Source organism: Trachymyrmex cornetzi, unplaced genomic scaffold, assembly GCF_001594075.2.
Source record: "Trachymyrmex cornetzi isolate Tcor2-1 unplaced genomic scaffold, Tcor1.1 scaffold927, whole genome shotgun sequence".
NCBI lineage: Eukaryota > Metazoa > Arthropoda > Insecta > Hymenoptera > Formicidae > Trachymyrmex > Trachymyrmex cornetzi.
This window is the reverse complement of record NW_017300275.1, coordinates 66,828-80,512: the sequence shown is the minus strand read 5'-3', so window position 1 is coordinate 80,512 and position 13,685 is coordinate 66,828. Positions and strand designations below refer to the sequence as shown.

The window sequence follows — 13,685 nt, the reverse complement described above, 5'->3', positions numbered from 1 at the left end:
TAAAATATTAAAAAAAAATATTAAATAAAATAAATATTTAAATTTTTTAAAATTAAAAATTAAAAATTAATATTTCAATATCAGATTAAAATGTTTTTCTAAATTTAATAATTATTTTGTTTTTATTTAATATTTATTCATGTGTCTAATATTTTTTCTATTATGCGCAGGGCTTTAGCCGGCTGTCAACATCTAGAGGGCGCGACAGTTGTAAGTTGTAAATGGCCGATTTCTGCTCCACGATTGTTGTGTGCGGCATTTGTTTGCGCTGAAGTTCGTCTCTAATGGATTTGTTATCGCGGTGACCAGGTTCTGGACCGCTGTGAGGGGGAAGGAGAGGACGGCCTGGTTCGACGTGTGCACAATTTCGCCGGATATTTGGCAGACGAAATGATATTGCCGCAGATACGTTTCTGCAAAGACTTCTCGTCGACGTTCCGCGTTAGGTTAAATCACCCGACCGAATTGTAGATTATTTCACGGCACAACCAGAGCTGCGTCCGATTGTCCGAATCTGGTGAAGCACGACGGCTTAATTATGGGCACGCTAAACCTCATCTGCCCCATGTGTTGCGGAGAGACCTTCAATAATACTCAGTCCCTTAAATACCACTTGCTAAGCATGACTGACAATCTCTATTGTCCGGGCTGTTCGCAGCGTTCCGACTCTGTGACGGCGCTCATTCAGCACCTGGACATGTGCGAGCACGATTTGAGGTACAGGATGAAGCCTGAGATTCTTACGGACAAGTTCAGAAAAGGCGGAAAGGAGCCTGAAATCAAAATGGATCTGCTATTGGTACGGAAAAGGGAGAACACGAATTTTTGTTGAAACTATTGAAAAAAATTCGAGTTTCTCAAATACATTTATCTCATTTTATTTTAAATATTATTTAGATGGAATTTAAAAAAAATCTAATGAAACAATAATTGTGAAACAAACTGTGAGTAAAATTCTTAAGAGTCTTGAAATAACTATTTATTTAATGTTGATTTAAATATTGTTTAAAATGGAGAGTTCGTGAAAATCTAATGAAACATAATTGTGAAACAAACCTTGGGTGGAATTCTTGTGATCTTGAATTAATATATTTATTTCATATTATTTAAAATATTTAAAGTAATAGTAGTCTATATATAAAAATTGTTTGGTTATTATTGGTTATTATTGCTCTTTCCACTAAAGATATTTTTTAACTGCAATTGTTAATTTTAGGATGTCAAGGGACAACAGCTTAATCGAGGCTTCCTGGCAACCATGGGCAACAACGGAGTAGTCATAATGAGCAATCCGCAAACGATACAAATGGACGAGAATGGTTTGTAAAATTGCTGTTTTGTTGCGTAGGAGTTTTTGTGCGTTTAATCTATTGCTTCTAATAAAAAACATCAGGAGAGATTAAAGTCGTAGAAAAGATGGACACGGAAGAAACGCAACCAGATCAAAATTCTCTGGATTTCAAGATGTCCGAAGGACTCATCGGTGACGTTGGTGGAGCGCAAAGAAGACTGCAGTCGTCGCAAGGATTGGTGGCTATCCCCATATCGAATCCGGACCGCAAGGTGTTGATGGAGAAGAACATAATTGCTGTGTTACCAGATAATTCCGAACTCCTGGATGGGACCGAGACCACTACCCTGATTGATGTGGATCGTATAAATGAGGCAACAGAGATTGACGAGGTTGATCTTCTGCGTGTCAAGCGAGAGCTGTGCGAGGTATATCATAAACCAAATTATACTTTGGAGGATTATATTTATACCTTAATGTATGTAAGGTAAATGTTCTAATAACTGAACTAATGAGAAGGTATGTGATCAATTCTATATTATTGATTAATACTTAATGGTATTACAAAAGGAGTATACATGAAAATTTGTTTCGTCGTTGATTGAAAAATACTAACATATACAGAGTGTTCCATTAACGATAAATCTTTGCACAGGAGCAGAATGGACCAAACTGAAAAGAAAAGTCCTCTACTATTTTGCAATTTTCACAATAGTTAATAAGATATTAATTGCCAAAAATTAATTGCTGAAAGTTGATCTTCAATAATTTTTTACTAAAATACTATCAACTTTATAGAAAAAAAAACTGCAAAAGACAAAAATTATTTATTATAGAATTCTAAGAATTTTTTTTAGAATTTATCAACTTTTTAGTACTGCGTTTTCTTATTTTTACCAACATGAGGTTCCTGGAATGTTAATGTAATCAGTTTGGAAGATCATTTTCATGTTACTGAGAGGTTAATGGTAGGTTCATTAATTTCCGTTTAATGTTACAATCTTACAATTTAAAGTTACTGTAACCTTATTTCAATGTTGATGTGCTGTGAGGGTTATTATATATCGTTGTGTCTCGCTCAAACGCATATCTGTTCTTATCTAACATATTGCAACGCTATCTCTTAGAAAGAGATCAACTAAAATACTGCTCGGTTTCATGGCTAAACAGTCTAAACTGTCGTACATCGTCGATTTCTCACGCGCTAGACACACAATTTCGTAGAATGCAATTGTCTTTTTATTTAGAGGTGAAAACTCAATTCTAAAGATATGACTGTATTCGTCTTTTTATTCTACATATGCTCCTGCCCTAATTTCGAGCATATAACGTGCATATAATTTTTTCACGAAGTAAATGTTTGATGAGCTGATAGCACATGGATATAGAAATCTGTAATTTATTGTTTTTCTCAGCTTTGGACACAAAACACACCAGGAGTAGGTACATTAGCACGGATATTTCAATCGTGGAGAAGGAATTTTTATTCTGTGCAACTAATTCGTAAAATATTGCATTTAACATAAACGCTTGCTTTATCGGTAAAAAAGAAAACTCGAGCATCCCCTTAACTATTGCAAAAATTGCAAAATGGTATTGGACTTTTCTTCTCAGTTTAGTCCATTCTGCCCCTGTACGGAAGATTTATCGTTACTTTTGGAACATCCTAATTAAATCTGAAAAAGAATGCTTAAGGGAAAGGACCATATTAATTGGAAAATTAGGTCTCAATGAAACAAATTAGTTTTCAAATAATGTGATGAATAGATGTGATGAAAATATGTTCTCACACAAGGCTCAATAATAGATGGTATATCTTTAGATAGTATATCTCTCCTCTCATAGTTTCTGAGCTATGGTGTATCAAAGGTGCTTTGTAAACACTTGAAATAAACCATTTTTTTCACAATTTGCAATTAAAGTATTTGTTTTATTATACTTATTTTTATATAAAATAAAATATGCCATTTTCTTGTTGTTATTGATAAATGTCTTAATCATTGCAGATATATTGTTAATTTTACAATTACTCGACAACAATCAGTTATTGGGACTTTTACCTTATTTAATGATCGTTAACACGAAATTGTCTTTCTAAATTAATTATTTACAATAATCTTTTACGGTAATTTAATTTTTTACAACAATATCGTTTTTCGGTTCTGTCACAGTTTGAATCTGACGCTGTATACAGTTGCACCAGTTGCGAAATGAGCTTCAACTCCGTCTTAGATCACATCAAGCAATTCCACGATGGCCAGGAGGTTTTGTTGGAGATGGCGGAACAGATGAACGATCTGGCGACAACAAGTCCGGCGGTATCCGAAAACTCGGAGAATATGGTGAACCCACGGCAGCGGCAAACGATGAACACACTGCGCACGGAAGAATGTGTGGACAGTGAGGGTAGGCTCTACACCAGAAAAGTGGTGCAAATTGAGAGATTCTGGGACCGTACTCCGGTTCAGGTCACGACGCCGCAATCGGTGAAGGCTCCGATGATCGAGAAATTCTTTTCGAACGTGGAGGGTGTCAAGGTGTGATTTAAGGCGCGCTTCTCACCGGAAGAAAAATCTCGCGCGATACGTATTTGTCACATGAGAATTAACGTTTCCCTAACACACATGTGATATCACAGGTACGAGACAAACGCCTGGCGACCGCATCGGTGCGAATGTACAAGTGCAATCAGTGCCTGCAGCAGTTCTCCAAGTTGGGTAACTTTCGCGTGCACGCCTGTCTCGGTGGCAATAATCGTTGCGAACACTGCGACCAGAGCTTCGCGACCCCCAGGGCTTTGCAACTCCACGCGAAGGTGCACGATGGCGAAGCTGATTCGAACCAGAAGACGTTTGTCTGTACCACGTGCGGTACCGAATTTTGCTCTCACAAAAGCTTACGGTTGCACTCGAGGATGCACGCGCCAGTGAGGGCCAGACACGTCGATGCACCTGAAGGCACTCCTAACGCAACTTTCACTTGCCCCGAATGTGGTAATAAATCTGCTTCTTGTTTCGTTCTTCAAATAATTTGATTTTCATATTATAGGTTTTTTAAATAAGCTTCTTGCACAAATTTATTTTTTTTTCTTTTTCTCTTCGACATAAAAAGAAAGAAGAGAAAAGAAGGAAAATCCCTGCAAGAAGATCAGTTAAAAAGAACAGTGTGGCAATGTATTGTTAAATTATTTATTGAGCCATAATTAAGTATATAAATATAGGACAAATCAAAAGAAGGCAACACTTGGATATCTGTTGTTTTAAACAGTAGAAAAAATTGAAACTTACACAATAAGACACTAATTACTATTACTATTAATACTATAATTTTTTTGTGAGTGGATATACGAAAGCATGGAGGTATTTAATGACCCTCCTCAAACCATGTAAAAGATTTTATTTCTAATGATATGGAAATAATTAGACAATACTATTTTGTGTAATAGACAATATCAAGCGTTTTTACTTTCATTTTCTCAATATATTAATAATGCTTTATAGGCAAAACGCTCTCTGAGTCGTACAAAGACGCGCATATGGCGCTGCATACAGGCGACTCGGTGACATGCACCGTTTGCAACCGGAAGTTCGATTCCGCGGAAAGTCTAGCAATGCACGCGGCAGTGCACGTCGAGCAGACACCCTCGCGGTCGCCCACTCCACAAACTTTACTTTCATCCGTGGAGGCAACGACGTCAGCGACGATGTCAGCGGTGACGTCGACGACGACGATGGCGTCGACGATCGTCGCGACATCAACTACGTCGATAACAACAGCAACAACGACGGTGACAATGGCAGATCCTGGCGACAGTCAGAAACCCTATCAGTGCCAGCATTGCGGTCGCAGGTTCACCAGACCACATGAGAAAGTCAAGCACGAACGAATTCATACTGGGGAGAAGCCACATGCTTGTGAGGTAGACAATCGTGAAATTAGGTCTTGTTAAGAATGTCAGTTGTAATCTAGGTGAACATTTTTCTCAGAATTTTTCATATAATTTTTCAGAATTTCTATATAATTTTATAATTTTTTCTCATTTTTTTATATAAATTGAAACACTTCTCGGAAAATCTACATCTTTTCTCAAAATTTGCCATATATGTTAATTAATGAAATATCGTAAGATTTCAAAGATTTTTTGTAAGTATAATTTCTGACGAAATGTTAAAAATGTAAAAAATTTTAAATTATTAAAAAAAAATTTTAGGATAAGGAAAAATGTTTCAGATATATGAAAAATAAATTCGCATATATGAAAAATTCTGAGAGAAGATGTAAACTTTCCAAATATTTCTGAAAAATGTTCCAATTTGTATAAAAATTATAAGAAAAATTTTCACACCAGAGAATCTGCAAAAAGTGACTGGAAGCGTAGATTTGTACTTTCCGTATAAAAATAAATATTATATTCATATAAAATAGTTTAATAAGATCATTAGATAATTTAACAAAATACAATTTTATAATTTATAATAAATAAAAATTTTCTTATTTTATCTTGTTTTTAAAAATTATCTCTTGAGAAAAAATTTTAATTTTGTTATATAACTATAACTTTTAATCATAATTTTTGAAAAAGGAGTTAAACCTTCCAAATCTTTCCTCTGAATAGATCTATAATCACAATCTTTGGTAAACTAAAGTTTCTTATGTAAAAATGCTGTAGTTTAAAATGAATCTCGTCTTCCTCATTTGTTTAATTACAGTTACAATTTTTATTTTTGTTTACTGGTAGGTTTGTGGCAAGACCTTTCGTGTGTCCTACTGCCTGACCCTTCACATGCGCACACATACAGGTGTGAGGCCCTACGCTTGTCAGCATTGCGGAAAGCGCTTCAAGGCATCCTCCGTCTACAATCATCACCTGCTGACTCACGGTGAGGAGCGTGCCTACACATGTCCGTACTGCCCAAAGACGTTCAAAACGCGGGTGCAGCTGGCCGGCCACAAGAACAGCCACACGAAGCCATTCCGGTGCACCGAGTGCTCGCGGCCGTTTGCATCGCTCTATGCCGTCCGCGCGCACATCCAGACTCATAAAAAAGACAACAATCTCAAGTTTAGCTGCTATGTATGCGGCGCGTCGTACGGTCGGGCATTCGCCCTCAAGGACCACCTGAAGCAGCACGGCCAGGACGTGCTAGCGCTACCGGAGCCAGCGCGGGAGGAGGAGGTGCACGAGAACTTTCTCCTCGGCGAGGAGGAGATCGAGGAGGAAGAGTTCGCAGCCCCAACGCCGCCACCACCGCCGACTCCGCTTCCCGTCGTCGCGCGCCCTTCTGGCGTGAACGATACCGACTGAAGTCAATTATTGCAATTTGATTCTAGTCGCAGAATTGTAGCGCGTTCCGTAAGCTCGTCATAAGCTTGCCGTAAGCCTACGTTGACTGTTCGTGGAGACTGGAGGATTCGTTATTTTCACGCTCGCCGTGTTGAAACCTTCACGCGAAAGTTTCTGTACGTTTATGCGTACACGTTCCGCGAGTCGTTGCGTGAAGTCAGAGCGGATTTTTTTTACCAAAACCAATCGCGATTGATTGGGATCTAATTGTATGTAAGCGTTGTTGACTCGTTGATAAAGTTTATTCGTTCGTATTTCTCGTGCCGTTCGTCGTTTTCAACACGAATTCGTGAGCTTAATTTGTGAGTCGGAAGATCACTAGAAGCAACTTTAATCTACAAATGTAAGTTGCATTATCTCGCCCGATTCAATTAGACATGATTACGCAAGAATATTGCCAATTAATTGGAGTATGGGTGTTCAATTAATTTTTAAAAAAGAAGGGATATATTATATTAGTTAAATAATTATCGATTGTAATGAATTTTTTTTCTGCAATATTCATTACAAGAATATATTAGCCTGATTCTTATACTGCTGAATTACGAGCTATCAAATACATCTTGTAATACAGGATGGCAAAAAAATGACCACAAAGATTTATGTGTTACCCAAGTAATAATTTAATAAACAAAACTTTGCGACTATTTTCTTTTCGACGTCAAAATGGCATAAAAGCGTCATTTTAATGTCAGTATAACAACGAATAATTTGTTGTTTAGGTAGAACGTATTTAAGAACGCAAACTTTGAAGTATGTTATTAAATATCAAAAATATTCTGTATCAAAAGATTTCGGTTGATGAATTAAAGATTACTCTATTGGCTGCCCAGGAGAATTTATTCAAGAAAAGATGCGCGGCATGATGCTTTCTCGAAGCATTTGTATAAAAAATAAAGAAATCATTTTGATATATTAATTAGTATTTTTGGTATTTAATAAGATACAATACTCCAGAGTTTATATTTTTATAAATATACGTTAATAATAATTTATAATACAAAACTTCGTGGCCGAACTTTTTTGTCACCTTGTATAATTAATTAAAAATTGCACATCTCTGTATTGCATACTTACGTCCAACTAAAGCTATCAAAATTTAATTTATGAGGTAAACGAAGCTCACGAATTACTCATTGATGAAACCTATCGCAGTTAGTTAAATTTGAATAGAACCTGAGTTTTAACCCTAGCTGCACACGATGGGGTCCCCGGGACTCCAGCGCAATTTTCTAAATCAAGATTTTTTCGCATTTCTAAATTTTTCTTTTTCTTTGAACCTATATATCTCAAAGTTTCTTAAATTTATCGACTTTTACACATTATAGGCTTGTTCCTTAATCAATTCTCCATCGATTGGAAAAAAATTAATTGAAATTCGTGTCCGGAGGTCACAACGGCGATACGAATTTTGGCTAAGAAATATATTCATTTTTACGGAAGTTACGGTAACAATTACGGATAGGGTCTCAGGGACCCCAGTGTATACATCACGCGTGCAAAAAACAAGTGTGTAGAGCTAGGGTTAAGTACGCGTTTTTAATTTATTTGAAATTTCTTGATAGCAAGAAATTTCATACGTGATGTATACATATCGCAACAAACAAACTTGTTCTAGTTTTAATTTCACGGTTATTTAATTTATTAACAATGTACACAATGCAGTGTAATGTAATTACGAATCATTGTGTACAGGCACATAATTAGTTACATTAATATATATTAAAGTTACTCAAAAGAGATTTTAAATTCTATGCACATGCAATTGTGGAATTTTGTTTAGAGAATTAATCTGAAATTATTTTAAATTTAATACAATTGTTTGAATCTTAATGATTTGGGTTTCTTAATGTTACTCTGGTTGTTACATGCTGTTGTTGTTTGGAAAATATTTTATGACAAATTAAATTTTTACTTAAAAAATTTGTTAATCGAGTTTTCACTTCTCTTCTTTATCGTTAAATTGTCTCTGTATCTAGAAAACAGGAAGTAACTTTGACAGAAAAGAGATCAGAAGATCTCGATATTACTTCCATATTTACATATATTTTCACATAATATCTCACTTTAGGTGGACTGTTTCTGTTGTCAATATAAAGTGATTAAATTTTTCTTTTATAAGCTAATCCAGGAAATCCTATTTTAAAGTACCTAATAATACATTTTTTTAAATTAATAATTTTTTTCCTTTCTCTTTTAAGTTTGCATTATCATTTTCAACTTTTTGAAATATATATGAATTTTGAATCTCCCTTGAGAGAAAAGCTCTCTTGAGAGAACGCAAAAGAGATTAAAACTTAATTTTCTTTTATTTTCATTTTTCCCCTTCTTTTTTTGAATACATTAAAAATTAGAAAATATATAACTATAAATATAAAATAAAAATAAGTTAAGAGTTAGTTTATCGAGTTAAAATTTATTATCTGCTTTTTATTTACCTCTAATTTATAAAATTGTTTTTTTTTGTACTAATATTATCTATATATATATATATATATATATATACACACACACACACTGTGTGTCTCAGACATATCGGTCTGATCGGTCTGATATAACCTAACCTAACCACTCGAATATCCCTTTTAACTCGGAAACAGAGTATTTTAGAAAAAACGTTTCAGACAAAAGCTGTGGGATTCTAAATGATCTATTTAGTGATCTGATCACTCTGACCTTGGGTGGCGTCACCAAGATCAGAGCAATGTCACTTTGAATTTTTTTAATGGAACTATTTCTTATTGCATATTCTTGTAGCACACCTCGAGAGCTTTCCAAAATATTATAATAAAATAATTTTTTATGAAGTATTTTTCGAAACAATCACCAGTGACCTTGATCTTCACAAATGTTATCCAGGACATGATTCTGAACGACATTCAAGAGATTTTTCCCGTCGGTCGGACATCTTACGTAATGCTAATGCCGGCGGTACTATAACTTTCAAGCCTTATAACTCGAAAAGTACTTTATGAAAAATTATTTTATTGTAGTGTTTTGGAAAGAGAACTCTCGAGGTGTGCTACAAGAACATGCAATAAAAAATAGGGGTTCTATTTAAAAAATTCAAAGTGACATTGCTCTGACATTCAAAGTGACGCCACCAAAGGTCAGACTGATCAGATCACTAAATAGATCATTTAGAACCCCACAACTTTTGTCTCAAACAGTTTTTCCTAAAATGTTCTGTTTCCGAGATAAAAGGGGTGCACAGGTCTGAGATACCCTGTATTATGTATGCATGTGTCCCATTTTAAATGACAACCTCAAATTTCTCTTGAATAGTGCATTTTAGAGAAAAATGTTTCAAACAAATGTTTTGTGACTTCGAGGGGGACATAAAATGGTATCATTGGTTTGACCTTGGGTGGCGTTGTCAAGGTCAGGGCAAGGTCACTTCGAATTTTTTAAATAGAACCTTCCATTTTTCATTATATATTCTTGTAACTTACCTTGAGAGCTTTTCAAAACACTATAATAAAATATTTTTTCATTAAATACTTTGCGAGTTATAAGGCTTGAAAGTTATAGTACCGTCGGCACTAACATAACCCAAGATGTCCGACCGATGGCTAAAACCTCTTGAATGTTGTTTAGGATCATGGCCTGGATAACATTTATCAAGATCAAGACCATTGGAAATTGTACCTCTTATTTCCATTTTTACGTACAAATGAATTTTTAGTGCAAAAATAAAAATAAGAAGAACAGCCTCCAATGACTTTGATCTCAAAAAATGTTATCCAGGTCATGATCCTGAACAAAATTCTTGAGGTTTTAGCCGTCGGTCGGACACCTTGGGTAATACTAATGCCGGCGGTACTGTAACTTGTAAGCCTTATAACTCGAGAAGTACTTAATGAAAATGGATTTAATTATAGTGTTTTGAAAAGCTCTCAAGGTAAGTTACAAGAATATATAATGAAAAATGGAAGGTTCCATTTAAAAAATTCGAAGTGACCTTGCCCTGACCTTGACAACGCCACCCAAGGTCAAACCAATGATATCATTTTACGTCCACCTCGAAGTCACAAAACATTTGTTTGAAACATTTTTCTCTAAAATGCACTATTCAAGAGAAATTTGAGGTTGTCATTTAAAATGGGACACCGTGTATATATACATAATTTATATATACATATATAAAATTTTAACTCGATAATGTTATTTCATCACTTATTAGAAGAATTAGATATCCAGAAAAAAGAAAAATTAATGAAATAAATGGCAATAATAACATGAATGAAATTAATGCATTTATCAAAATATATGAAATTAATAAGCGAAACGCTATATAGGAATAAAGCAGGAAAAATATTTATTCAGATAAAACATGAATAAGCGTATAAAGCTACCATCTTCGATTTTTCTTCTCGGAATAAATTCTACTCGGAATAAAAATACACAAACGTATAAAATTACAGGAAAATTAAATGAGAATATATTTCATATTTACCCGCGCGAACTGTGCACCTGAGTGCACTTTCAATACAACTTCAGTCAGGCATCCATCAGTGAGGTCTTAAATGTGGAATTATATGTCATTCTTGCCGGTCTTTTAAATAATTTTATGTAGTACATTGCGATTATGAGGATCGAAAATCCACAAAAAAAAGAAAAACAAATAATTTTATGTATTCAGTAGTCCATGCATTTAATAGTCTTCAATGTACGTGAGTATGGAACACTGCTTGATATAATTCTCTATTTTGTGTACATAACATAACCTCACAAAATATTTGCAGATAATATAGTTTTTTACTTGAAATCTACAAAAACACGATTAGTTTTAATAATTAATATTATCATGATACATACATATATATAAATATTAATAAAAATGCAATATGTTGTATGGAAACATATTTTTCTATGATTGTTCAAATATAAAATGTGATTCCCTGTTTTTTTTGGATTTTTTGTTGATAAAATGTGATGAGATTTTAAAAACGTTGAGTTCAAAATAAAAATTTCTAAATAAATATATATATTTATATATATTCTATAAATCATTAAAATCACATTTGTTAAAATATAATACAATAATTAGTTCTATTATATTAAGACTGCATTTTGTTTTTACTTGTAGTGCCATTGTTAAATACTAATCAATCTGGGAGCAATCAATCATGTGTCAATCAATAGTGATACATTCTTACGAATAATTAATGTTTAAACGGCTGTATAAAAGTTTGTATAAAAGCATAAATAAAAGATGGTAAGTATCTGATATATATATTACGTCTTATTATATATTTTACTAGATAGATATTTTTTTACTTTATTAATAAACGCTTTGTTTTCTTTGAGGCGCGAAATGCAGAGAAGGCTATGTAAGTATGGTTTGTAATACTATCTCCCGTAAACCTATTACACATTCACTGTGAGAAGTTTTAATCCAACTAATTAGAATGTTAAAATCAATATTATCATATTGATATAATTAATGTATTTAATGTCGATATTTTTAGGACAACGCTTGCTCGTTGGAGAGCAGCGCAAAACAACGAAGGAACAAGGAAGGAACAGGAACGGAGGCCTTATTTGGCTTCAGAATGTAGAGACTTACGTAAAGCAGAGAAATGGCGAATGCAAATAATTAGAGAGATTGCAAAGAAAGTCGCCCAGATTCAAAATGCCGGACTTGGAGAATTCCGCATTCGTGATCTAAATGATGAGATTAATAAGCTGCTCAGAGAGAAGCGACATTGGGAAGCACAAATAAAAGAGCTTGGTGGACCTGATTACTCTAGGGTTGGGCCTCGCATGTTGGATCACGAGGGACGTGAGGTAATATTAGGTATATTATAGATAATATTTTTTATAATATTTACAGAATGTCAGAAGTTTGATTAAATGTTTATCATGATGTTTACTGAAATCTTATAAAAAACTTCCTGAGAATTTTCGGATTTTTTTCAAGGTATTTTCATTCAAAATTCTACATAAGATTAAGAATTTTTAAGAGATCAGACCGGTGTAAAATTTTTAAAAAATAAATTTTTTTGCTTTAAAAAATAGTTTGAAACTTGTAGAATAAGGAACAAAAGGTCCTAAGTATAAATTCGAATTAGTTTTTGAGTTACAAAGCGTACAGCGAGCGTACAACCGCCTATAAATCCAAAAAGCATAGAATATAATGGGCCTTCTACAATAAGCCACAAGTCGGAACGTCTTAACCAGTCTTAACCAAGTCGTTCAAGTTGGCTATTGGCCAACTTCACCGATCAGTCATAATTTATGACTTAAGATCGCTTAGAACTTCTGACTTACGGCTTATTGTAGAAGGCCTATAATAAATATTTGTTATTACTCATTTTTTAAAATGTTGTATAAATATTTTATACATATTTTACATAAAGCTTTCAAAATATTATTAAAAGATAGACTAAATATTTGATAATATTTATGATAAATGTAAATAAATATTTCTGGTATTTTTTTATTTGAATTATGTCTTATTAAGTATTCCATAACATTTATACTACAAAATTTACAATAAATATTCATAATATTTATAATAAATGTTTATGATCTATCTAGCAATCTAAGATCACAAAAATATTTACAAAATATTTAAAATAAGCTTTATAAATATTTATAAATATTTTACAAATATGTTATAAATATTGTGTGTTGTTTGGGAGGCAGGTCAAACAGGTCTAACAGCATGTTAATATTGTGTATTGTCCTTCTTTTTAATGCATTTTAAGCTGTATAAAGCTGAAAAAACCGTTAATCAGTCATCTTATGTTCATGTCGTAGTACGTGTTATTTTGCGAAACTTTGTTCAGAATATCAGTTTCACATATGGAGAGCCGAAAAAAAATTAATAGAAAGAGTTCAAGGACAATACTAGGACGCGCAAGTAAACTGAAAAAAGACCAAAATCGCTTAATCGTCATCAATTCGAACGCGAAACTGCTTCTACAAGTGTTCTACAAGTGTTTTTTATATAAAAAACTAAAAAGTTCTTACGCGGAAGTACCAGCCACTCACAGCGCTTGAGACTACAAAGCTCCTAAGCATCGGTCGCTGTAATTGGTGGTG

General features: G+C 33.8%; 2 protein-coding genes across 5 annotated transcripts in view; both read left to right on the top strand.

The window, feature by feature from the left end:
• The first annotated feature begins 247 nt into the window (after nucleotides 1-247).
• Nucleotides 248-7,066, top strand: LOC108769686 (zinc finger protein 91). Of its 2 annotated transcripts, XM_018520804.1 has the most exons (7): nucleotides 248-799; nucleotides 1,217-1,319; nucleotides 1,394-1,719; nucleotides 3,463-3,828; nucleotides 3,930-4,284; nucleotides 4,792-5,210; nucleotides 6,030-7,066. In XM_018520804.1, the coding sequence occupies exons 1-7, from the start codon at nucleotides 539-541 to the stop codon at nucleotides 6,594-6,596; spliced, it is 2,397 nt and encodes a 798-aa protein (XP_018376306.1). In that variant the 5' UTR covers nucleotides 248-538; the 3' UTR covers nucleotides 6,597-7,066. The 2 variants fall into 2 exon arrangements, with proteins under 2 accessions (XP_018376306.1, XP_018376307.1); XM_018520805.1 differs by lacking the exon at nucleotides 248-799 and having other exon boundaries at nucleotides 1,265-1,319; nucleotides 1,465-1,719.
• A 4,061-nt stretch (nucleotides 7,067-11,127) lies between these two features.
• LOC108769681 (pre-mRNA-splicing factor ISY1 homolog) overlaps nucleotides 11,128-13,685 on the top strand; it is a 10,502-nt gene continuing 7,944 nt past the window's right edge. For 2 of the 3 annotated variants that reach the window (XM_018520796.1, XM_018520794.1), the window contains exons 1-4: nucleotides 11,128-11,304; nucleotides 11,725-11,853; nucleotides 11,946-11,968; nucleotides 12,107-12,425. In XM_018520796.1, coding sequence (XP_018376298.1) covers nucleotides 11,851-11,853; nucleotides 11,946-11,968; nucleotides 12,107-12,425 — 345 coding nt within the window. In that variant the 5' untranslated portion in view covers nucleotides 11,128-11,304; nucleotides 11,725-11,850. Of the gene's footprint in view, nucleotides 11,309-11,724; nucleotides 11,854-11,945; nucleotides 11,969-12,106; nucleotides 12,426-13,685 lie in introns of all 3 variants that reach the window. The other variant, XM_018520795.1, reaches the window with a different exon arrangement.